Raw genomic sequence first — 25,298 nt, 5'->3', positions numbered from 1 at the left:
GACCTAAGAAGCTTAAGCTACATTATGTTTTTGTTGAGCGCAACACTGGAAAAATAGTAAATAGATTGCATGTGCTAATGGATAATAACAGCCATGTCACATCTCTTTGATATGATTGCCCTGTAAAAGACCAAACAAATTTAAAAGTTTATCAACAAAACACAGCATTCTCTTGTAATTCAGATTAGGTTATTTATTATCGAGTCTGGGGCGAGACCAGAGCAAGGCGAAATTATATGCAGTAAAAAAGGCATTGTCTGCCCAACAGTCATAGTGAAGCATTAATCCACAGGCACTAGGCATGGAGTTGTGGTAATATGGGTGCAGGGCTCTCAAGTTTTGAACTGAGTTCAGAGTGAGATTTTGTTGCAGGCGGCAGGGGGGGTATATATTAATATGTGACTGCGTACAAATGTGTCCACAGATATGGGGACTAATGTATGATAGTAAGCATTATTCGCACTTAACACTAATATTCAGAAACACCACTGCCTCAAAAGGATATTGGCCTAAGCAACACCAGTAGAGGCATATACTTTTCCCTGAACTTTTAAACGTTGCAAACATGCAAAAACATAATTATATATTTATGTGGCATTCAGTCCAATGCTTAAAATATATCTGTGGCATTCAGTAGGCCAATGCTGTGGTAAAGTGTGTAAAGTATGACCCAGTGTTTCTTTCTGTTCAATAGATAGAACTTTATCAATCCCCTGTAGGAGAAATTTGTTAATGTTTGTCCCTATAAAACAATAATGGTAAAAAAATAAATACAAAACATGACGGTAACTCTAAAGTCAAACCGTCCAATCGGAAGGCTCTACTTAACCACTCCCCCTACCCATTTCCACCAATGCAAAGCGTGTGCATGGGTTGAATTGCGCGTGTCTCACGCCGAATGCGTGAGACTTGAGAGCCCTGACCCCTGTGGGTGTATGCGCAAGAAGGACAGAGTACTCGCTCTTGTCCGATGCTAGCTTAATTGGGATTGTGGGGGTTATTCTGACGGTATGTCAGTATGTAAAAACAGTCTTTAGCTTTCTGTAACACTTTCTCCCAGGGGCTCCTCTGATGCAGAGGGCTCTGTGAATTCGGTCGAGAGGCCGTCGTGGTTCATGGTGACCGGTGGGAAGTCTTGCGGAGGGCTCGCAGCAATGGGTGATGTTACGGGGCCAGGCGATGAGCCTTGGCTGAGGGGGATCACTGACGGGGATTGGTCATCGTGGCTCGGTGACATTGCCCCTGGCGTGCCGGTGTACTCTTCATCGTCACGCCCATCAGTGACCTCCTTCGCATCGCCATCATCGGGCTGAGGTAGACTGGCCAAGAGGTCCTGAAGAAGTCATTGTAGACCAAGATCATGTATTGATTTTTTTGCCTTTGTCTCGTACAAAATTGATTTAGGAACAATTACCCATAATTCTTACTCTATGTAAAACGTTTCAATGCAGACTTAAGGCAATATTTCTGTAAAATAATCAAGTGAAATAACATATACATGTCAAGCATACGTATCTATATCATGTACCTGCTGTGTCTTCAAATCATTGTTCTTTATAGCATTGACCAGACTCTTAGTGAACTCTTCAAGCTCCTGGTACTTCTGTTTTTGGTTCTCTAGCTCACTCTCTAGGAACTGCACCTCCTCGTGCTGGAATGGACAAAGTTGGAGACGCACAAAATAGTGAATCACTGTGCGGGGGAGACTGCATTGCTTTCAATTTAGTATTGAGTGTTATATGTACGAATGGGCTGGCACCCACATCCATGCGTAAGAGTATAATAGTCTAAATAAATAATGTGCTTTTCATGTGGGGAAATACGATCTCTCCGTAAATAGAATATTTTGAGTCTTATAAGCAACAGGAATTTACAATATTTGTTTTGAACATAAAATGCATGGTACTTTGATACTCGAGTAGGTAAGATAACTATATTTTTTTTTTTAACCAGGTTAAATATTATTATGGTTATAAACATACAACAACATAGGACTACAAAGGAGAACATTTTAGTATTTAGTCATTTACCTTGAACTCCAAAAGGTTCTGCATCTGCTCCATGTCTGAAGGCATCATTTCAATGACATCTTCCTCATCTTCATCAATGATCTCTATTTTCTGTATACCAAAAAAACTGATTATTATGGGGGATACGTTTGAAAGGAAAACATCAATGTTTTTTCCTTTCATTTGTGTGAAAGCTACACTAGCGGGTTTCCATCTTCCTTCACAACTGCTACGAGGCAGGTATACCACTTTCAAATTGTAACTGAATCAGGTCGGATATCACCCTCAGCATGTGAAAGTGTAGCAAATAAACATTAAACAGCATGGATACCAATTACTTGGGTATAAACAGGATAGAAAGTGTTTAATCTATTAAACAAGTGAGATTATTACATTTAGTACGCGAAGGACAACACTATACACACTATGACAGTGGAGTAATACATTGAGCATTTTGGTAATGTATTAGAAGAAAAAAATTGAATAAGTTCAGACTATATGCACACAATACATTCCAATTTAAACTTGGACTTAAGATCTCAAATAGTGCTTGTTTCATGAACACTATCCACAGGTTCCACACATATCGTACCACATCGTTAGCCAAGGGACAAGGGTTTGAGATGCCGCCACCATCCTCTCCTTCTCTCTGGAAGGAATCAGCCAAGCCATCTAGCGGAGAAAGCAAAGGATTAGTGTCCGAATCAATTATTAATCATTTAAGTCTATAGCCGATTTGTTATCTGCATCCTCACCTTCAGACAAGCAGAGAGATCCCTCGTCATTCAACTCATCTCCCAGTTCGGGCGTTCGAAGAGCCTCCTCTTCGGGGGTAAGGGACAGGGACTGGTCTCCAGGAGAAGAGGTAAATACAGCTGGCCCGTCAGTTGGTGGAGGGATTTCAATACCCATCAGCCGGCATTTTCTTCGTCGGTTGCTGATCCATGTCTACCAAAACGAAGAGCAAGTCAAACGGATCACAAAGAGCCATTCGATTAGATTAGATTAGATTAGATTAGATTAGATACATACATAGACTTTAAACAACAATTTCTACACTTTTCTTTCTGTCTTTTATTGTATCATCCAGCTCTGTTTTCCAAGCAGAGATGGATCAAGCAATTGTGTGCTTTATATATTTATTTGTTTTTCATAGTATGCAATGCTTTCTTTCCCGACTGGTCGATATGAAACTAGTCAGTCAGTCAGTCTGACATTAATTCACCATCCATAACACCCTTTTTTATTTTGCAGACTGTGCTAGAGAACTAGTGTGCCACTAACCTTGACTATCTCAGTGTCCACGTTGAGCTGGTTGGCTGCGGCGGTGATCTTCTCCCTGCAGACAAACCCAAGGCTGGTCATGCCCCTGTTCCAATAGCGCCTCAGCTGGACGAGGTCGCCGTCGCTGAACTGGGTCCGATCCTGGAGCTGAACGAACAAACCCCTTTGTGTTACTACCGGTACTAGCACCGTGACCCTACGTAGAATCCATTTATGTTTGAAAAGCGACAACAGGGCAATAAGTGAAGTGCATACGACCATGCGGGGACAAAAACAATTCTAACCCTTTTATATTGATAAAAATAAATAAAATAAACAACAACAACATTCAATCAAGGTTGGACCAAACGTTACTCACTGTTCTCTTTCTGGAGTTGCTGAGGTGCAGCCACACTGCAGACCCACTGAACGAATTCTGCCCACATGAGTAAGGTAGTAAGACAGGGAAATAACACATGGAATGGTAATACGTTGAATTCGGTGCAGAAGAGACCTGAAAGAGCAATGCCCGCCCAGACTGACCGGTGAGCTGCCATGCCTTGAGAGCGAGGTCTGAGGTGTGGTGGAGTAGCTGCCTTGAGAAGCCGCGTTGCTTGGGTGCGGTGGAGGTCCGTAGTTCGAAGGAGGGGAGGGGTTGCCTTGTTTATACCCCATCACTTCGACGTGGGACAGGCTGGTTGAGGTCTGCTCCATGCGGGTATGGGACTGGGCGGACATGTTCGCAAATTCCGCCTCCTGTTGCCATTCGTCTTCCTCATTGCCCGTCTCCATGGCGATGGAGAAGTAGCCCGCCGCGTCGGGGGATCGGGAAACCGCCTTACGATTCTCCCGGGAAGCCGTCTTCGCGGGAGCCGTCTGAGATGCCCTCAGAGCTTCGCTGTTGGCTCTTCCTGATAGGGTGAAGACCTGCTGGATGCGAAGGGTGTGGTCGGAGGGTGACGTAGGTGTGGGCGGGGTCGGGGCCGTGACCCGGGCCCTTGGCCGGGCAGGCGGTTGAGTGAGGGGGTTGGAGTTAGTTCGGGACTGCGACCCGGGCTGGGATTGTAACGAAGAGGACCAGGGGCGGCTTTGCACCGAACCATACTGTCTAGCCCAGCTGTGGGGCACCGGTTGCGACCCCGACACTGACCCTGAACCAACAGCCGACGCAGAAAGGGAGAGGCCCGCCTTGCTAGCCGACGCATAGGTGGAGGGTCCGGGTGGAGACGTGAGGGACGGGGGCTTGGACGGGGGAGTGACCAGACGCAGGGGAAGGGGAGAAGTGCTAGCACGGGCCCTGATGTGGACCGACTGAGTGAGAGGAAGAGGCGGTTTGTTCTGCAGAGCCACGGTGGTGTCCATTTGAGTGGGCGGAGGCAAGGGTCTTGGTCGGGGGCAGGGGGCCGGGTTGAGGGAGTAGATCCCAGTAAGGATGACATCATTGTTGTTATTGTTGTTGCCACTGCCGAGAGGAGAAGAAGATGAATGAGACGAAGACGAGAGGGAGGAAGGGGGGAAGGAAGAGGACGGAGGAAGAAGATGACCTCTGCTCTGGATGCTCCGTGCGGCAGGCAACATGGTTCCCGTGATGAGGGGCCCTCCTGCCAGGCTGTGATTGGATAAAGATCCCCCTACCAGTGCGTGATTGGATAAAAGACCCCCCAGTGGTCCATGATTGGATGAGGTATGAGGCATGCCTCCATTCTGGTCCGTCTTAGAGGCCAGTTTACGCCTTTTGTTTCCCACCCAAGTCTGAGAAAAGTAGAAAAAAAGACCCTCTTAGCAGTAATACAGAAAAATTGATACGATTAAAGCACATCATAATTACTCATGACTTTGTGCACGCTTCACAATTTCCCCTGGGAAATACCTGGCTCACAGTATGCACATTCCCTGTGGTAATACACAGATTTATGAAAAAAAGAAACCGGTGCAACACAAATCATAGGTTCGAGACCCATAATCATGCGTGGACCACACGTGCACGCATAGATACAGACAAGCACACATAGAGAAACTCACTAAGTTTATGGGCCTACCCGCACCACGCTGAAGTCCAATTTGGTCTCTTGAGCACATTGCAGAATTAGCTGAAAGCAGGCCTTGCTCTGGTTGGTCATTCCGTTGTCATAGTAACGCTCCAGTACTCGCTGTTGCTCAGTTGTAAATACAGACCGCAGGTTCATCTGTATTGGTACAATGTGGTTTGATAGCATTGGGCAAATTGTATGCAATATGTTGACTACACTGTCATCAGTCACCTAGCAGATAATGACAGCATTTTTTCTTTCATTGAATAAATGACATAGACATAGAATAAATTATACAACTATATGGATAAGACACTACTACTTCTACTACTACTCGCTTAACTATGCCTCGTAAATTCTTTAGCATTATCTTATCAAGCTTAATGATAAACAACAACATGACTTAGGAATATGAAACTGAGAAGTTCCAACACCAATCTTTGTTTTGCCTGTTAATAGTAGAACTATAATTTCAGTTTACTTTACCATCGGCAGGCCATGCCTGTCGGTCCACGAGTCCATTGTGCCACTGGTGGGGAAGGGAGCAGCCATGTCAGCTGCAGCCCCTCTCTTGTTTGATTAGAGAGGTGCAGTCAGGTGGTGCCTGTCATCCTGGCTCGTTGGACATGCTGGGAGCTGTGGCGGGACAGCCCCCAAACACAAGGAGGTGGTGGTGGTGGTGGTGGTGGTGTTGGAGAAGGCAGTGGTGATGGCGGTGGTCCAGGGTATGCAAGTAGTCTGCTGGACAAGTTATTAAACTGATTAAAATCAGATCAAGCAGGTGCAATCTGGTTATCGAAAGCCCAATAGCCTCGAGAGCCACTCAAAACAAGCGGCCGTGACACACTTCAGCGAGGTTTGCCACTCATTATGTGTTTTTTTCCTGTAACAGAATTGGCTTCCTTACTAAATATGCTGTTGTTGTTATTCTTGACCGTGTTAGAGGAATTCTGGGAAATTATACTGTAGTAGATCCATTAATGTCTGAAGATCAACCCTGCTATTTTAAATGTTAAAGTCAGAACAAACGTGTTATTATACTTGTTATTATGCTATTATACTTTTCTTTATGATTGTCAGATAATCAGACATGCAAGAGTTTCCACCAAGGCATAAAATAGACGATCAGTGTAACTACTCAAAATAAATGAACATTACTAAAATGAGTTTCTAACTACACCAAGACGTTGATTTAGCAGTAATTATTGAATATCGGTTCATTAAGAATTGCAAGACAGAAATAAATGAAATTCGAACATTGTTTAAAAAAGTTATTGTTTACTTGTTATGCACCGACTCATAATAGTATTGATATATGTTACACAAATATAAAAAATGTGTAATAACGTAGGTCTATAAATATTCCAAACGTCACAACCGCCAATGCAATGCAACCAATGAGCATCCGCCGTGAGTGTTATTTTGGCAACCTTAGTGCGCATGGCTATAGCCGAAATGGAAACATTCAATGACTAATTGGGACATATAATGTGGAGGCTGTCTTCTGCACAGCATCTTCAAAACTAGATCCATTGCTAACGAATGTGTCGTCATCGTTCCCGACCTGGAGCACGAGCGATAAACAAACTGGTCAACGCTGCTACAGCCATGGCCACATAGAGGAACCCATAGCTCGCAGGCCTATGCGGCCATGACTAGCCGTCTGGCTAACAGCAGCTAGCTCCCCCAATAGATAGCCAAAGTTTTCCGTCAAAACTAAAAATTCCCAACCACACAGTGGCCACTATTTCGGCTCCCAGTCTGCATGCAGTAGAAACACAACTCCGTCGACACATTGTGACGTAGGAAAGTAGAATCATTCCCACGTACCTTGTTTGATGTCAATATAACGCGAACGTTGGAATTCAGCAGATTTCTTCACCAGTCCCCATTGCCAGACAATGAAATCAGAACGTCCGATCATCAATTCTAATCATGATTGTGACGTATTTAAGACAGGAGCCAATGGGAGCTCGTGATCACAATAGTGACACTCGCCAAAAGCCAGAGAACTGAGCAGCGCGCGGAGGTCCCGCCCATCGTTGACTTTGTGTGGGAGATGATTGGGAGGAAGAAGGGAGATCACTCCTTGCTATTTATCATGAAGATATTTCATGATATATTGAAATAATAATCCTAAGGACGATATATTTGTGAATAGTTGCAATACAAATATACTTTTAAACGCTAGATTCCTATAAAGATAGGCCTATAGGAATCCAGCAAGATGAGCCACGATACATTTAGACCTAAATGAATTGTTGTTTATATCACAATAGTGTAATTGCCATTTAAGAATCTCTATAAAGATATATCTGCATGTCTAGATTGGCCATTTAGACTACTTACTGAACATAGGCAAAACTATTGTACAGAATTGTGCTGAATATAATTTTTCTACTTTAATTAATATACCTGTTCATGTTTACTTTTTTGCAAATATGGCAAACACTTGTTTGTTATTATTTGTCGTTGTTGGATTCAGTTCACTCACGGCCCTATTTGTTCAGATCCCAATCATTGACTTTAGTGTGGTTTGTTTATCAAACCAATAAAGACAGATTTCCCCAATACAATCATGCTTTTGCAGTTGTGTTTGTGTGTTTACTTTTATTTAGTCCGCCCTTGTTCTGTATTGTGATGATTCAACTTTTTCTCAGTGTTTAAAACACAATCGCTGAATGTTCTTGGGTTATGGGTTTATTTCCGCGTTTTGGAGTCACATTAGTTTCAGTAAGTGATGGCAGATCGTAGCGGATAATAATAGATATGGTTCCACTGGGGATTGAACCCAGGACCTTCTGCGTGTAAAGCAGACGTGATAACCACTACACTATGAAACCAGTTGCAACACAGTCCATGATTTATATTAGTAATCTAATCAAACGTGAAATAAAATAAAAAAATCGAATAGTTTCTTTAAAGTTTATAGCAAACTATTTCAAGTACTTTACTGTATCATGGTACATCTTCTGAGGGTAGACACAATTAAATAACAAGTAAGGAATATGACATCACTAATATTTCAGCTGCACAGCAGGGGGCACTGTAAACCAGAGTACAGCCACATTGCTCATACCATGGGTGATAGTGGTTTCCCGATGAACTCATAAAGCTAGCTTTTTTAAAACAAAAACACGGTTTCATGCTTTTGGGGGGGGCGGGGGCTGTCATAGCCTTAGCCTATAGCTATGACACCAGATTGTAGCATTTTCTGTTCCCTATTACCTACGGCACACCACAGAATGTTTCACGGTCTGCCCTTTTAGCCTAGGCGACATAAAGACAAAAAAAAAATCATGTTCTCAACGTGATGTTTCATCCTGCGTGTCTGACCATGTGTGTCTGTGAGCGGAGAGTTGCTCAGTATGTGTTGTGCGTTGCACCATTCCCAGGGTCTGTGTGAGTGGTGGTGGCCCCTGTGATGCTGCAGCGTGCGGGCGGGTGGAGGAGAGGAGAGGAGAGGAGAGGAGAGGGGAGGGGAGGGGTTGTGTGCTACATCCCTCGCGCCCACCGAATCCACTTCTCACAGTGCACGGATGCTGGCGGGAAGGCACGAGTAAGCGAGAGAGGCAGATCGAGGGGAGCGCGTGTGTGCGTGTGTGTGTGCGTGTGTGTGAGTGCGCGTGGATTGCACCACCGCATCCCGTTCACCGTTATGCAGGCGGCCGTGATCTGATGGGGAGAATTACACCGACTTTACATTTTTCGTCTTGAATCCATCCTTTACTATGCCTTTCCAGATGTGACTGACAGCTCCTTTTATGTCGTCATTGAGACCTGTGCCATTCATCTCGGAGAGACTGTGACACCATGGCTTTGGTTATGGAACCTATAAGTAAATGGACACCAAAGCAAGTACTGGACTGGATGAAAGGTAAATTAAACATGACGTGCATTCCTCATTGCAGGCTGGTCGAAGACGTTACGGTGGTCATCGTGGTGCAGGTGTGAGCCAAGGAGGGCCAGAGAGAGAGAGAGAGAGTGTGTGTGTGTGTGTGTGTGTGTGTGTGTGTGTGTGTGTGTGTGTGTGTGTGTGTGTGTGTGTGTGTGTGTGTGTGTGTGTGTGTGTGTGTGTGTGTGTGTGTGTGTGTGTGTGTGTGTGTGCTGCGCGCGCGTGTGTGCCTGCCTTCTGAATGCTAGTTGAAAACTGCGTGTTGTATTCGCCCACTGTGAGAAGCCTTCTGCGTGACTTTTTAAAGTATTTCGATACAATAATGCAGCGGTTTGCCATCGCAGTTTTAGGTAGGATTCGGCGAGTGGGGGCTCAGCATTCGGTCATCTGGGCTGCTAGATCGCACCCTTCGCCAAGTCTATAGGCTGCTGTTAAGGCTGCTGCCGCTGCTGCTGACTCCATCGGCAGCAGCCTATATGGAATGCCTCTCGTCAATGAATCAGAGAAAAATGGATGTTGTCTCTTGCCTTATGTTCAAGACACCGATCGTTGTCAATCCTAAACGTATATGCCTATATGCGACCTGCAGTGTAGACCGATCTATGCTCTCGTATTTGTGCGTGCGGGGCGACGTGTTTGAGTGCGCGTGTAGGCCAATGAGTGTGTGCGTGCGCGCGCGCGCGTGTGTGTGTGTGTGTGTGTGTGTGTGTGTGTGTGTGTGTGTGTGTGTGTGTGTGTGTGTGTGTGTGTGTGTGTGTCTGAGAGTAGGCTTATGAGAGAGAGAGAGAGAGAGAGAGAGAGAGAGAGAGAGAGAGAGAGAGAGAGAGAGAGAGAGAGAGAGAGAGAGAGAGAGAGAGAGAGTGTGCGTGTGTGTGTGTGTGTGTGTGTGTGTTTCTGTACGTGCGTGAGCGCGTGTTTGTGATTAATGTAGTTAGCTGCATGCGCCCCCCGCCCCCCGCCCCACCGCCAGCCTTCAACATCCAGCACCACGGACAGCGCGCGGCTGGCTGCCATACAGAGGGGCTACTGCTGCACTGATCATTGGCGCCACGATCCTCTCCACCTTCCCCACCAACACACATGAATGAGTAATCAGCGACCGTACGTCGGGGTATCGGGAAAGCAATTCCCTGTTTAGACTAAACACTATGGCGAGTTGTGAGGGGCAATTGTATGCTAGGTCGGAGGGGTGTTTCTCATTGGGAAGCGAGGGGGCGGGGGCGGGTAGGGGGGATTTCATATCTTAGCTCGCTTGGAAGATTCCCCCTTGTCGACAGAGCACTTAATTCAGACCAAGGTGTGCTACGGTCTATTAAAGTCAAATAATGAGGATATACTTTTGGGATGCGTTGTGCTGTGATTTCTGATGACGAGCCTGGACTTAAAATTAGCAACAGCCAAATCGGCCCGCGGAGTGTCCTCCGATTTCTGAATTTTCACTCGGACGACATTATTGTAATGTTAGTGTGTGCCAGAGGCAACAATTTGAGCTCCATTAAAAAAACCACAGGGCTTGGTTGCTATCAAAGACACGACGTGTAGGGAGCATAAAAGGGCTATTTGAGTTTCTTGTTTGATGATAGATTGGATAACCTGTAGAGAAGTCCTATGATGCATGACATAACATGTAGGCCTATTTTAAGAAACTGACTTCTCCCCGGCCATAAAAACAATGAACATGCTTGCTTAAAAAAATAGCATGAGCCACGACGGGATAGGGCTGAATGAAAAGTAGTAGAGTTATGGAGCCGCCGGGTGAGTCGTGACTTCTGAAAAATAGAGACACCGTGCCTTGAATAATGTCAGGGATATCTGCTTCTCTCACAGACTATCCCATGGCGTGTCCTCTTTACTCTTGGCTTCAAGGAAATGATAATGGAAGGCAAGGGAACGCATGGAAGACAATGGAGGCTCACTCATTGATATCGGCTGTCTTCATGGGTCATTGACATGGGATTTTTTGGAACCCTAAAATACTTTTTTGATAAATATTTCAACTTTTATGCTGCTTGCCGAACCCATTTGGGGTTGCTGGAGTTCACAATATCAATATTATTTCATGAATTATGAATTATAATCACTCACTCATGCACTCACGCACACACACACATCGCCCCAGCCACACACTCACACACAACCGTACCCACAGCCACACACACGCACATAGCACACGCTCACATACACATGCACTCTCTCTCTCTCTCTCTCTCTCTCTCTCTCTCTCTCTCTCTCTCTCTCTCTCTCTCTCTCTCTCTCTCTCTCTCTCTCTCTCTCTCTCTCTCTCTATCTCCCTCATGCACATGCATGCATGCACACACTCACGCACAAACTTGTGCATCTTCCCTGTGACTTCCTGCATCGGGCCTCAGTGGGAGGTGTGTTCAGATAAGCTCTGAAGGTCAATGGCAAAAGGCCAGCACTTTTTAAACAGGCTTGTAAAAACACAAAATTCCTCGGCCCCCCAAAAGATCCTCTGAAACTCACCTCAGTGGCCCGAAAGCTTTTGGAGGAGGACCCTTGTGTTTGTAGGATTGGGGCTTGTCACTTTAACCAGAATAGTCTGCCAATCCCGAGTACATTTTCACATTCACAAAAACGTTCTTGTCCATTAATGTGGTGACAGAAATTGGCCTTTGGCATGGGTCACATGTGCAACAAGATGAGCATACATTAAATGTGTACTGTCAACCTCTGCTTTACAATAGGAATTCTACAATAAGAAGGAGACAGATGCCAGTGGTGGATTATTATCTTTACCAAGACTTTAAATGAAGACATGCATACTTTTGAAAAATCTGAATAGACATTGAGGTTTGTGTCTGTATTCTTCAAAAGATTCTGTGAAATATTAGTTTTTGAGAAACATAGCTTGGGAATTCTTGCACTGGATTTCAGATTAGAAATAATTCTGATGGATCACCTCTGTGATGTCAATGTATTCTTACAAATTATAATTCATGAACAATTAATCATTATAGCTAATCGATAAACCTCTTTGCAATGGCTTGTAATATAATATGAAGTGTGTTAACTATCGTACATATTTAAGATTCTTAATTCACAACTCGTGGGTTGAATAAAGCAAATGTCAACGAATAGATCTGCCAGTTCTATTATTAAATAGTTCAGCTGACAGAAAGCTATTTTGGAGCTGACTGTGAATCATTCGTCAGAGGGTCTAATGAATCAGGGAGAGTGCTGATTTCAAGACAGCACACTCTGTCCCCCCCCCCCCCCCCCCCCCCTAGACCAGACACGTTAAGCTGCAAATACAAATGAAAACCCACACCTGCCTTTGTTGTTGCAGGTGCAAACATTTAATGGTCATGTTGTAGTGAGAATTGTTCTGGCATGTCAGTTCCTGTCAAAGTAGACACAGAAATGGGACATGATAAGACAAGGGGAAGTAGCTGGGTGTCCCAGTCCACAAAAAAACACAACCTCAAGTGGCCCATGAAAAAAGGAATTCAAATCAAAATGGTGCGTGACGGATCTAGGTAACCAGGCAGTAGAGCGTTTCATATGCCTCTGATACAAGAGAGAGACAGAGGGAGACTGAGCGAGAGAGAGAGAGAGAGAGAGAGAGAGAGAGAGAGAGAGAGAGAGAGAGAGAGAGAGAGAGAGAGAGAGAGAGAGAGAGAGAGAGAGAGAGAGAGAGAGAGCAATGTTCCGGCAACAGAACAGTGGTAAAGCACATAGAAAGATGACTCATCAGCGTTTGTTTGTGATTCGAACGCCCACACAGAAGGAGCTTCCTCGGTGTGTGTGTGTGTGTGTGTGTGTGTCCACATGTGTATGTATATTTCTGTGTGAGTGTGTTTGTTTGTGTCTACATGTGTATGTTTGCATGTGTCCAAGTATGTGTGTTTGTGGGGTGTGTGTGTTCATATGTGGTTGTGTGTGTTTGTGTGTGTGTGTGTGTGTGTGTGTGTGTGTGTGTGTGTGTGTGTGTGTGTGTGTGTGTGTGTGTGTGTGTGTGTGTGTGTGTGTGTGTGTGTGTCTATATGTGTGGGCGCATGTTTGTGTGTGTGTGTGTGTGTGTGTGTGTGTGAGTTAGTGGTGTGTTTGTGTGTATGTGCATGTGTCTACATTTGTATGTGTACTTACAGTCCCTGCGCAAAGTGTGACGTTTACAATTCTGTGCATAATCTGTGACAAGACAAGATTAAAAAAGAAAAAAGACTGCATTCAAGCTATTATAGAGAGTATTGCAGACATAATATGATGATGACCAAGCCAGGGCCATAAAACTGTTCACATGTGCAAGTGGAATTCAGAATTCAGTGCGACACAGTTCTTTGAGAACATTTATTTGGTAGCTTTTTGTCCATGAAAAACATTACAAATGGCCCTGAAATGAAGCTAATTAATATATTTTACACCACCATCATATGTACAAAATGGATGTTATGATTTTGAACATAACCTAGATAGCGTTCTGCTAACTTTGGATGTCTGAAGCATTTTTTGATTTATGAACAGGGCTTTATTACAGATTACCCATGAACCTGCTTTTATCAACACTCATCTCTAGGATATAACTATGCACACAAAAACAAATACACAAACACGCAAACACAGCCAGATGCAGAACGCATAGCATAAAGCACAGAGATTGCTTGCAGAAATAAAGCTTGAATGTGTATGCCTGATGTGTGCAGGCATACAGATAAGCCTATACACTCGCACTATAGAGCAGCAACTTTAAGTGGGGCATTGTAGCCATGGAAACGAGATCCGATCGTGTCGGAGTCACAGCACATGTCATCAGGCGGGGAAGCGGCAGACATGGGGATGCCCAATCAAATTCCTCCATGCCCTATTCCTCTAATTCACATTAGGCACTAACATGGATCCCTTTCATATGGCGTAACACGCGCACACACACACACAGAGACACACACACACACACACACACACACACACACACACACACACACACACACACACACACACACACACACACACACACACACACACACACACACTTAGATACATACATACACATACACATGCACCTAATTTTCCTAATTGTGCAGAGGAATGATGGGATGAGGAAAGATAGATTAGATTCTGGGAATGCAGAACCAATTCGGTGAAAGCCAAGGGTGAGTTGGGGTGAAGAAATCATAGGAGGGAAAGGGGTACAGAGAGACTAAGAGAGTGTGTAAGAGAGAGAGAGAGAGAGAGAGAGAGAGAGAGAGAGAGAGAGAGAGAGAGAGAGAGAGAGAGAGAGAGAGAGTGAGAGTGAGAGAGGGGGAGAGAGAGGGAAAGGAAATGGCCATGGAAGGAGAGAGAGCGGGGAGATAGAAGGAGGAGGCAGGGAGGCGGTGGCAGAGAATGTGAGAGAATGAGGGACACGCTGGGCATCATATCAAAGCTCCCTCTCTATCCGGCCCAGGGAGAATGCTGCCTGGGGTTAAACAGAGAGGGCAGTGTGTGTGTGTGTGTGTGTGTGTGTGTGTGTGTGTGTGTGTGTGTGTGTGTGTGTGTGTGTGTGTGTGTGTGTGTGTGTGTGTGTGTGTGTGTGTGTGTGTGTGTGTGTGTATGTATGCGTGTGTGTGTGTGTGTGTGTGCGTGGGTACGTGTGCGTGCGTGTTTGCGAGTGTGTGTCTCTTTGTCCATGTGTCCGTGACCGTTGGAATGTGAACTTAATAGATTTGATTTTGCACCTGTCGTTGCAGGAGGCTGCAGCTTTCACTACTATGTACTTCCCATAGGGTGTAGCGTAATGTGGTGTAGCCCCCACAAGGATAGTAGTACTCAATCGTACACTTTGCCATACTAAACTCTAAACATACTACATGACATTACATTATAATGCATATATTTTGCTGACGCTTACATTCGGGACACAATAAGGGCACTCTAGCGGGAAGATACAACCCAGAAATTGTAAGAATCATCCGAGTACATAAAATGTATCAAATAAGCAAACTGCTTCAAGTGCTGTATTTTACCCTTTTACACAAGAGATGGAGAAAGTTCTATACATTGTGCAATGTAGAATGCATGCAATGTTTCAAATTCAATTAATCAATTTATTCAATTTCCATTTTCATTCTTACATTTCACGGAAATGGTCTCACACACATCAAGATATTCAAGTTTGATATTTAGTGGGGGCAATATAAGCGCTGGAAATAATGCCGTCGTTTTGGCAAACTTCCTGTCTGTTTTGCAGTTAGCCCTCTCCTCCTTCCTCTCCACATCAACACGTGTTTTTCCCAGCGACCCCAGGCCACACCAATATAAACGCGGGACTTACATGTCACTTTTTAATGACAAATTGATTGAATACAAATTTCTGCTCTTCAGCCGTTCTTTTTTCACTTGCAGTGTTTGGTTTGTTTAAGCCGCTCCAAGGAGTGCTGGAATCAGAGGCCTCGCCTGTCCCACAATTTTCAATCAGCATTGAAATCCAGCTGCCTGCCCATGAATGCGTGGAGCGAACCGCCTCTCTGTGGAGTTCTCTCACATGATTGGATAAAGCGGTAACAGGATAGCAGAAATAATACCTCTGTTTACTGCATAGAGCGTAGAGGGCCTGAGAGACCGATGTTATTGACCAAACACTCTATATCACGGATGGCTGTTGGAACACAGAGCAATTCAAAACTTATTTTAAACAAGGAAATATTGCTTACAGTGCATTTAATATTAATTTTGCACATAACAACACAACTTATTGCCGTAATTATCGGTCCAATTGTCCTTTTGGTATGCATGTGAGAAAATTTGTGTTTTAAATATTTTTTTCAGGTGAATACTACACAAGAACTATGAAATGAAATTGCATGCCATTTATTTTTATACCCATGCAATTCAGCCAAAATAGAACATTACTTGCTCTGTTTTATATTCTCAAGAGAAAAAAAAAACATTGATGACTCGAAATACATAAATCACAAAACAATTATGCGTATGTCAAATATATACACCTCTATAACTACTATAGTTACGATTATATAAGTCTTATTTAAATGTAATCAATCCACTTTATGAGGCTAGTGAATGGACCATTAGCCTTATTGGTTAATAAGAACAAAAAATGTTTACATATGTTCCTCATAAATACAGAGAGGCCTAACCCTCCTCCCCCTAAATCCTCTTTGAAGGACTACATATCATGTAGTTAATGTACTAAATCTATCAAAAAAGGCTACATAAATCAGACGTACGACATGCATGGTGAGGTTAATAGTACCACCCGTCCTGTTGTTCTAAAATGGCATCGGTCCCTTCAAAGCTGGACGAGGTCCGTGGGATTGTCAGAGTGGAGGACCTCACCCTCTCCGTGGACCCTGTCTTTCCTCCCCTCCACTCCCGATGGTCACATGACACGCACGGCTCGCTGGATCCAAGGAAGCAGGCGACGACACACATAAAGGGCTTTAAGGGCCGGTGGGGAGCTAAAACGCCACGCTTTTCACCTCAGATTATTCTATGGTGGTGATGGTGAAGTCATTAATATTTCACCGCAGGAATATTTTTAGAGGCCGTTGCGTATGTTTCTCGTCACTGCCCCCCTCGCCGCGGCACTTACGCTGGGCCCCGGTGAAGCGCAGGAAAGGAGGGCTCTGCATCATGGGATCGAGAAACCTTGCTCGCCTGCGTGCCTGCCTGCTGCTGCTCTTGTCTGACCCGCTGTCTGACCCCGTCCTCCTCAAGGAGAAGCCAAGGTGGCGTTGGGTTTTTAGATGATTCCAGACGGTGTTAATGAGGCGGGCAGGAAGTAGTCTGTTGTAGTCGCTCTCATGCCATGTGCATGGCTATTGTCTGCACACACTCTCTCTGTTGCAAGGCTGCACTCTGGCTTGTGTGTGTGTGTGTGTGTGTGTGTGTGTGTGTGTGTGTGTGTGTGTGTGTGTGTGTGTGTGTGTGTGTGTGTGTGTGTGGTGTGTGTGTGTGTGTGTGTGTGTGTGTGTGTGTGTGTATGAGGGGGAGGATAGCGGTAAAATATTAGTGATGAATCTGTAAAACAGAACTATTTTGTATGTGTGTGTCTGACGTGTGTGTGCGTGTGTGTGTGTGTGTGTGTGTGTGTGTGTGTGTGTGTGCTTGTGTGTGTATGTGCCTATATGTGTGTCTACCGAATGTTGTCATGTGTATTTTAGGTGTACGTTAGACAGCAGGACAGTGCGTCTGTGTGTGTGTGTGTGTGTGTGTGTGTGTGTGTGTGTGTGTGTGTGTGTGTGTGTGTGTGTGTGTGTGTGTGTGTGTGTGTGTGTGTGTGTGTGTCTGCGTATGTGCATGTGTATTTACACACCCAGTGTGTGCTCCTTAGCCCAGCATCAGTGCTGGGTCCTGAGGGGAGGCAACTGCTGATCCCTCACTTCTGCAGGGAGGCCTCTCTTTCTGCGGCGGTCGCTTGGCAACCGATCCCTGGTGATTCCATGGGAGAGTATCTTATGGGGCCTGGGTCGAGAGGGAGGGAATTTAACTCTATCTACATAGAGCTTATCAATAAAGTTGTAAAAATAGCAATCACGGGTCAGCATTTGTAAATTGATGTTGTTGTGGTGTCATTAAGGTTATCAGACACACACACGCACACACACACAAACACAGACGCAAACACACACGAAAACAGACACACAGAGACGCACACAGGGAATTAGCGTTAATTGGTTCATAATGATTGATGATAACGATTGATATTCGTCGGCACATAATATCTTAAAAATTGCCACATGAAGGAAAGGAGAACAGTAGAGGACAACAAAGGAGAGGGGTCCTCAAATAACAAGTATTGTTGGTTTGTTTGTTCATTTGGCAAACAAACAAATAATTCAGCTATTGCCACTGGATTACTGTGGCCACTCTTGTTAAAACAACCCAAGCCCTGACTATATGAACAAATCTATTAAGAAGAACACTCATTAGCAAAGGGAGTCACAGTATTTGGCCAACATTCTTTCCTTTTTTTTTATTCCTACGTGGCCCTGTTGTTGTTTTTATTACACTACATGGCCTACTAAAGCTTTGGTTGTACTTTTGTCTTTCCTCGGGTTACTGCTAATGCAGTAAACTTCCTGATGGAAGAACACATTTTGGTCGCAAGAGGTTGACTCCTGTGGTCCCACGCAATCACGCCTTCTGGTGATCCAGTGTAATTATAGCCACGGTAGTTTTGTGCCACTCTGACAAAGCGCAGAACCATTCCGCTCTGCCCATAGGTGCCGTTTAACCTTGTGCCTCCACACCTGGGCCCGTCCTGGACTGTTGTGGTCCTACTGGCAAATGACAGTGGCCCCTATTGCTGACCTGCAGCTAGAGCCAGCTGCTGATTCATACCCTCTAGTCAACAGTAGCACCGGTGCCACCATCAGAGATGGATGTCCCCTTGGTGTCTTGCACTTTACAGATCACTGCTTTAAACTCTGGCTTGAGCCAGGGGCTAGCCTTTGTTTCTTTGCTGTGTTTTATATGTATAGCAGTTTTAATTTGGATCAGACACCATCCAACACGATGGTCTAAAGCTAGACTTGTAACGGTTATTATAACAAAACTGTTGTAGATTCATGTATATTAGCAGGTTCAGCTTCTGTTGAACAGGGAATCCAGTCTGAATCTGAAAGAGAAAATGTTCCAGATAGAATAGGAGGGAATTTTATCTTCTATCTTCTTCTACTGCTCTGACATAGACTGAGTCAGATGAAGCCACACCAAATACTAAAGACCAAATACCTAGCCTTTATGATCCTCATTGCTGTTCATTGTAGTGTTTCACTATTTAATCGCCAAATGGATACATCATTAATCTCTCATTATTTTCCTGATCTTGACAGAACCCAGATTAGCTTTACATTTTTGCTTAGGGTACAATTTCAGTCACTTCATTTTTGCTGCTCTTCTAATATTCATCAAATCCTATGAACTATTCCACATTCACTCCTGATGCAGCATTTTCCCATTCATATGCATTTCTATTTCTGTGTCACTAGTGCGATCCGTCTCTAGTTTAGAACCATTCCCACTCATTCTCCCATTTGTTACCTCCCTCTACTACTCCCTCGGTAGGTTAAGGGTTAAGGGGTGTTGTCCAGCGTAGGTCTTCCACTGGCCACTGGGACCGTTAATGGGATTGAGGGGCTGTGCATATTTGAGTTGACCTGACAGACTCCTTTCCTTGGAAAGGTTGTGTGTGCAACCCTGCATTATTTCCAGCCAGCAGATGAAACCCAGATCGGCTGTTGGTCCTCCAGGGGCATTGTGACGTGGGCTGCTTGCTACCAGCTGCGCTCAGCGATCAAATGATTGAATAATGGGAGGGCATGTGTCTGAGAATGCCCTAGCATTGGTGTCATCTTCTGTGAGCTTGAATCCGTGGCTATTTATGGTCAATTTACAACTGATCATTTTTAATGGATCATGCTAGCATCGTCGGTGGTTCGGATGTTTCCTCCGAGCCGTTGTGTTACGGGTTCGGACCCCAATGTCTGAAGCGTGTATTTAAGAATCACAGCAAGTTGCTTTAGATGAAAGCATCTGTGAAATATAGCAATAGCAAATATTAATAGTAATGCATATTGATGTCATGAACCCATCGTAATCATTTGTTGGGTCTTGACAGCTCAAAAAAAATCCCCATGAGTCTCCCACTATTAATATAGTCAAATGGGATGCAGAAATATTCAATTCAGACCAAGAAGCTGGTGATTAACTTCTATGGAGGAGGTATTTCCCCATAGCTCAGTAACCCTTAAACGATCTAAGATGGTGGAGAGTTCCTGGGAATTAGAGCAAACCTGAATGGACACACCAAATCAAGGTCCTTCTTCATTAAAGGACAGAGCTTAAAGTACTTTCAGAGAGGGGTCTCTGGGCATTCAAAGAGCTACAGAGGCAACATCCGATGTTCTACCAGGTATGGTAGAATGGCAGTCAGGGAACTCTGATGTGCAAAGGCAGCATCAAGGTTGACCACACCAATAACAGAATTAACATGCTGCAGTGTGGTAAGTCTTGACCATGGTTAACCCTACAGTGATCTCTGGAAGAGGTGACACAGCCTCAGCCATGAGGGTTCATCCTGGGAGAGTTCAACTCTCTTCTGTACCAGCAGGCATTATGCTTTATGACAATAAAAGAGATTCCCTGATCCAAACCCTGAATCAATCTTCCCCCAGTATCAGAAAACAGACATTTGGACACTCCAACTTGGACTACAAAATACAATCTCCAATCCCTCAATATTAATGTTTTCAATTGAATAATGCAAGACTGTTACCCTATTAACAAGCTAGTATTTTATTTGTTATGATTGGACATTTGTTTTAAGTACGAATAGTAAGACAAATATATCCTAATGGAAATTCCTGAGTACATCTAAATCAAGAGTGTTAATAAAAGTCAGGAGCAAGCCACCAAAAGATTTAAGTAGCATGGTTCAACATTCATCAATTCAAATAATTGCTTCGAGACACATCGTACACTTCGGAATCCATTAAGAAAGGCTGTCCTCCTCGCAGTAAGACAGAAACAATTGAGAGAGGAAAAATTGCCAACCTTGGCGGGTCTAGTGGTGAGACGAAGAATTCACAGATGATTATAACGTCTTCTGAAATCCGTAAAATTGGTGTAGGCTGTCTCTGGAATATACAGCACAGACAATAGACATACTGTAAGGCCAACGGGATGCAAAGCGTTTCAGATGAATGCGTTGAGCACCAGGTGTGACATTGATGAGTCGTGACTCGTGACAAGCCTTTTCAAAAGCGACCCAACTTCTGAGTCACCTGGGAAATTATGGACTGGACCCACTTCTGGGGGCCAGCACGTGGGGACATTCCCATTTGTGATGTCAGAAACTGATATATTTTGAAATGGCTTGTCATGGCTAATAAACACCACAACTGGTGTTAAAATAGGAGCTCTTTTCCCTCCAACCTCCAATTACTGCTAATTGTCTAAAGCAGTGATTTGGTTCATGAGCAACACAAGCGAGTAGCTGTTGCGGCAGCTGTGTTGAACCCGCTAACTGCCTGACTCAGTGGTGCGATGGTCATGAACCATCCCATAGTCAACATCCCCAAATTGATAGCTCTGCTTTGGTGGCTTTATCTTTTCAAGGAACTGTTGTAAATCATGCTTTTGGGGGTTCTTAGAGCAAAATAGAGAGGTTAGGGGTCCTTTGTGAAGTGTATAGCATCGCAAAGCCAAACTCTCAGAGTTTCAATCTCCAGTGTTAAGCAGACCCTGTAAACCCAGACCCTACAGGCCGTGCTATTTTCTTTCTTGCTCCAAATAACTAAATACTACATAAAGAGCCGGCATGAGCTGTATTCTAGATCGGTATCCATTTCAGATCCCTGCTCAGGTGAACAATCCATTTGTAAATGTGTTTCTGAATTTGTGGTTCAGGACAGATTCATTCAATGAGCTGACGCACATTAAAACGACGATTGCTTGAAAACCAACACAAATGGACTCTTTATTCCTATTGCTCCTATACAACCCCAGAGAGGGAGAACGTTTGTGTGTGGTTGTGGGTGTGTTTGTATGTTTGAGCCTGCGTGCATGCATGTGTGTGTGTATGTGTGTGTGTGTGTGTGTGTGTGTGCGTGTGTGTGCGTGCGAGCATGGGTGTGTGTGTGTGCATGTGTATGTGTGTGTGTGTGTGTGTGTGTGTGTGTGTGTGTGTGTGTGTGTGTGTGTGTGTGTGTGTGCGTGTGTTAGAAAACTAGGCCATGGCTATAGTGAGTCCTTCCCTGAGGAACTGGTCGAGCCCCAGTCAGCCTGAACCTCTTTGATTCTTTATTCATCACCTCCTCATGTAGCAGAAACATGGTGGAGGAGAGGATAAATAAACCACATTTATTGTTGAACATTACTTACAATTACATGACATGACATGACATTAAATGACAATGCATTCAATTAAATTACACCATTTCACATTATTTTACATTACATGACATTACATTATATAAAATACAATGTAATGTATACAGACTAAATAGCACATTTTTTGATTACTATCCGTTACATTGCAGTTGGTTATGTTCCGATAAACGATAGTGAGAGCCAAACCATTACTATAAAAGAGAGAAGATGGATGTAGGACAGAAGAATAAATGCCATTTAGTTATGTTTAAAGGTGCCTGCCATCAAAATCCACATAAACCATGGTTTTCTTCAACATTTGTCAATTCTGAGGTGTACTATCAAAGTATTATCAAAAAACTGTTGCAAGCTCTTGCCTTACAACATGAGGTTTTGTTTTTATATATGTCTAGGTCAGTAAGCACGTATTATGCATCCATGGTAAAACACTGCTGATTAAAAGGTAATCCAAATAAACAAATCAGTAAACAATAGGTAGAGGAAATGTTTTCAAGATTGTAAAAATAAAATAAACGAAAGACACACGGGTTAAATATTTCGTTGTATCACATCTTGCCTAGCATCGCAGTTAGAGTTCTTAAACTTCTTATCATTGTTAGCGTTAGCCTACAAATTGAGTCAAACTGAAATTTCCAACCAGCGTTCGATGTTCAGGCGCGAGAAAAATACGAGATTATTTAATCTAGAGATGGCGTATATTGTGCTTGTTCATTTGAACCAATGGCAAGGATCCATTGACTTAATCTATCCAACAGATAATAATGGAGGGTATAATTAACGAAAACCTTTAAAATGTACCATTCCTTCATCTGATACTAATTACTGTGTGTATAAAAATAGATAAAATTGCCATACCGGTATCACGCGATTGCGTGCTCCTGCGCACGAACGTTAATCTATTGAAGCGTGTTCCAGAGCACGATAGTCCGACTTTTTGCGTGTTACACAGAACGAAATGTAAACCAATGCATTCTGAATGGGAGTGTTCTAAGACAATTAACTAAACGGTACGAGAGAGAGAGAAAGAGAGAGAGGGAGAGAGAGAGAGAGAGAGAGAGAGAGAGCGAGAGAGGCTTCAGAAAGGGTGTGCGCAGATAGTACAGTGCACCCTAGTTATGTTTATGCCAAAACCACAAATGCTATATGTATATGTGTATATCTATATGTATATTGCCTAATTATATATATTGCCTATATGTATAGGCTATATATAATTAGGCTATAATTATATTATTTAGTGTGTAATGAGACAATCTATAGCCAAATTGTCGAAGATGCCCGAGAATCTCCGGGGATATCAGCATGGGAAATCGGCGAATCAGACCCATGAACCTATAAAGAAAGACGTCATCTCAAGCGGGAGAGAACGTTTGCGGTGCTGGTTTGTGTCACCTAAGTACAGGGCTCTCATGTCTCATGCATTCGGCGTGAGACACACGCAATTCAACCCATGCACATATGGCAAGCCGAGTGTGCCACAATTCGACTTCAATTAAACGCGTTCTGAAACGGCAGCACGCGTGCCCAGAACGCGTTTTGGTTTTCCAGAACGCGTTCCGGCGTTTCAGCGCGCGCGCCCAGAACGCGTTCCGGCGTTTCAGCGCGCGCGCCCAGAACGCGTTCTGGCATTTCAGCGCGCGCGCCAAGAACGCGTTCCGGCATTTCTGCGCGCGCGCTCAGAACGCATATTAGCATATTAACAGCACGCGTGCTGTTAATATGCTAATGCACTCCTCCCCTCAATTTTCTCAGCCAATAGATTTGAGCCGTTTTCACCTAATCATATGCTAGGGCAAACACACAGACAACATCAGTCGAGACCAGAGCTCTTCTTTCGCGAATCTTTTCTGTTGTGTCGTTCTTAAAGTCGAAAGATGTTAAGATGTTTCAAATTAGGTGGTTAATGTGGAGGTGGTGAACACTACAAGTACATACACTTTGACTATACACTATCTAAGCTACTTGACCGAACATTGTGTATGGTAAGTGCCGTGGCAACTATGATAACATAATTAAAAAATACTTTTATTTATAGCGTATCGTTTATTACATTTATTTATTACAGCATTACATGAGTCAGCTTATTCGTCTTCTGAGTACAATAAAAACAATAAAAGAGTTCAGAAGTTAGAGTTAAAATTCCATTAGAAGTAAATAAGTCCGTCTGAAGTATTAACATGCAGTTGCAGGTTTTAGCCTGTACGTGGTAGTAGCCTATAAGACGAGGTATAATTCACTTCATCAGTTGGAATGAGACAGATAGAAAAAACTATATATATATAATATAGGGAGGTGAGGAGATAGATACTACTACAACTGATACTATTGGTAACCAACTGGTAGGTATTGGTACCCAACAGACCAAGCCCTTTAGGAAGACTTCCATCCCGCTCCTGTCACATTACATAAATAGTTGGTGTATAGCCTATATAAATGTAGAAAATATTGCAGCCAAAATTGCCCCCAAAATATTCACAACATTTACCATTTAACCATCCCTTTTCACATTAAACTGGCCTCTACTCTTGATACATTTGTAACTCACCTACAAACTCACTCATAGCCTTTAATTTAGTGAAACGTTTTGGTCACCTTTTTCCTATTTCTTTTTCACAGTGTCTACACGTCAGGTCATGGTGAGGAATATATTAATCATATATTTATATTAGTTAGTTAGTATGTTATTACTATATTGTTATTAAGTGAACATCAGTCCATGTGTTACAAACAAACAGCAGAAATCAAATGCCGGGAGGAGGGAGAAGCCTGTCTGGGCAGGCTCTATACACTGCGGTCCCGGTCCAACCAGCACCTGCCGACAATCTCCTGATTAGGAGTGAGAGAAACACAGGCATACACACAGCAGGGGCCGGGTCAAAGACCCGCCTGGGTCATCACACCTGCAACTGAACACCTCCAAGAGAAATTGTGGTGGATTACAGGAGGACTAAATGACATATGCTACCAGTCTCCATTGAGAGGGGACAATGTGGAGGGGGTCACCACGTACAAATGCCAACACAGATGCACTCTAGAAAGAGCCGGCTGTACTTGCTAAGGAGGCTGTGGTCCTTCATATGATTAGGTGAAAACGGCTCAAATCTATTGGCTGAGAAAATTGAGGGGAGGAGCGCATTAGCATATTAACAGCACGCGTGCTGTTAATATGCTAATATGCGTTCTGAGCGCGCGCGCAGAAATGCCGGAACGCGTTCTTGGCGCGCGCGCTGAAATGCCAGAGCGCGTTCTGGG

General features: G+C 43.9%; 1 protein-coding gene and 1 non-coding gene across 6 annotated transcripts; both read right to left on the bottom strand.

The window, feature by feature from the left end:
• Positions 1 to 178: 178 nt before the first annotated feature.
• On the bottom strand, positions 179 to 7,311 carry hdx (highly divergent homeobox). Of its 5 annotated transcripts, XM_060063553.1 has the most exons (12): positions 7,133 to 7,311; positions 5,789 to 6,040; positions 5,312 to 5,458; positions 3,816 to 5,024; positions 3,652 to 3,708; positions 3,294 to 3,440; positions 2,856 to 2,957; positions 2,765 to 2,801; positions 2,602 to 2,681; positions 2,031 to 2,120; positions 1,529 to 1,651; positions 179 to 1,333 (listed from the first exon to the last, which is right to left on the bottom strand). In XM_060063553.1, exons 2-12 carry the CDS (start codon positions 5,852 to 5,854, stop codon positions 1,034 to 1,036), a joined length of 2,358 nt encoding a protein of 785 aa, XP_059919536.1. In that variant the 5' UTR covers positions 5,855 to 6,040; positions 7,133 to 7,311; the 3' UTR covers positions 179 to 1,033. The 5 variants fall into 5 exon arrangements, with proteins under 5 accessions (XP_059919536.1, XP_059919534.1, XP_059919533.1 ...); XM_060063551.1 differs by having other exon boundaries at positions 2,765 to 2,957; positions 5,789 to 6,043; positions 7,133 to 7,310; XM_060063550.1 differs by having other exon boundaries at positions 2,765 to 2,957; positions 7,133 to 7,310.
• A 761-nt stretch (positions 7,312 to 8,072) lies between these two features.
• trnav-uac (transfer RNA valine (anticodon UAC)) lies at positions 8,073 to 8,145 on the bottom strand. The gene has a single exon. It is a non-coding gene; the product is annotated as a tRNA-Val (tRNA).
• Positions 8,146 to 25,298: the final 17,153 nt, after the last annotated feature.

The sequence above is a fragment of the Gadus macrocephalus genome, chromosome 10, assembly GCF_031168955.1.
Source record: "Gadus macrocephalus chromosome 10, ASM3116895v1".
In the NCBI taxonomy this organism is placed as follows: Eukaryota; Metazoa; Chordata; class Actinopteri; order Gadiformes; family Gadidae; genus Gadus; species Gadus macrocephalus.
The sequence above is the reverse complement of the archived record's forward strand: the minus strand, read 5'-3'. Positions and strand labels throughout refer to the sequence as shown.

Excerpts from the sequence above, each read along its gene's own strand:
- hdx (XM_060063551.1), bottom strand. The coding sequence starts at position 5,854 with ATGGCTGCTCCCTTCCCCACCAGTGGCACAATGGACTCGTGGACCGAC. Across the intron at positions 3,441-3,651 it reads GCAACTCCAGAAAGAGAACA|CTCCAGGATCGGACCCAGTT; the intron begins GTGAGTAACGTT and ends TTGTTCGTTCAG. Across the intron at positions 1,652-2,030 it reads AGAACCTTTTGGAGTTCAAG|CACGAGGAGGTGCAGTTCCT; the intron begins GTAAATGACTAA and ends TGTCCATTCCAG.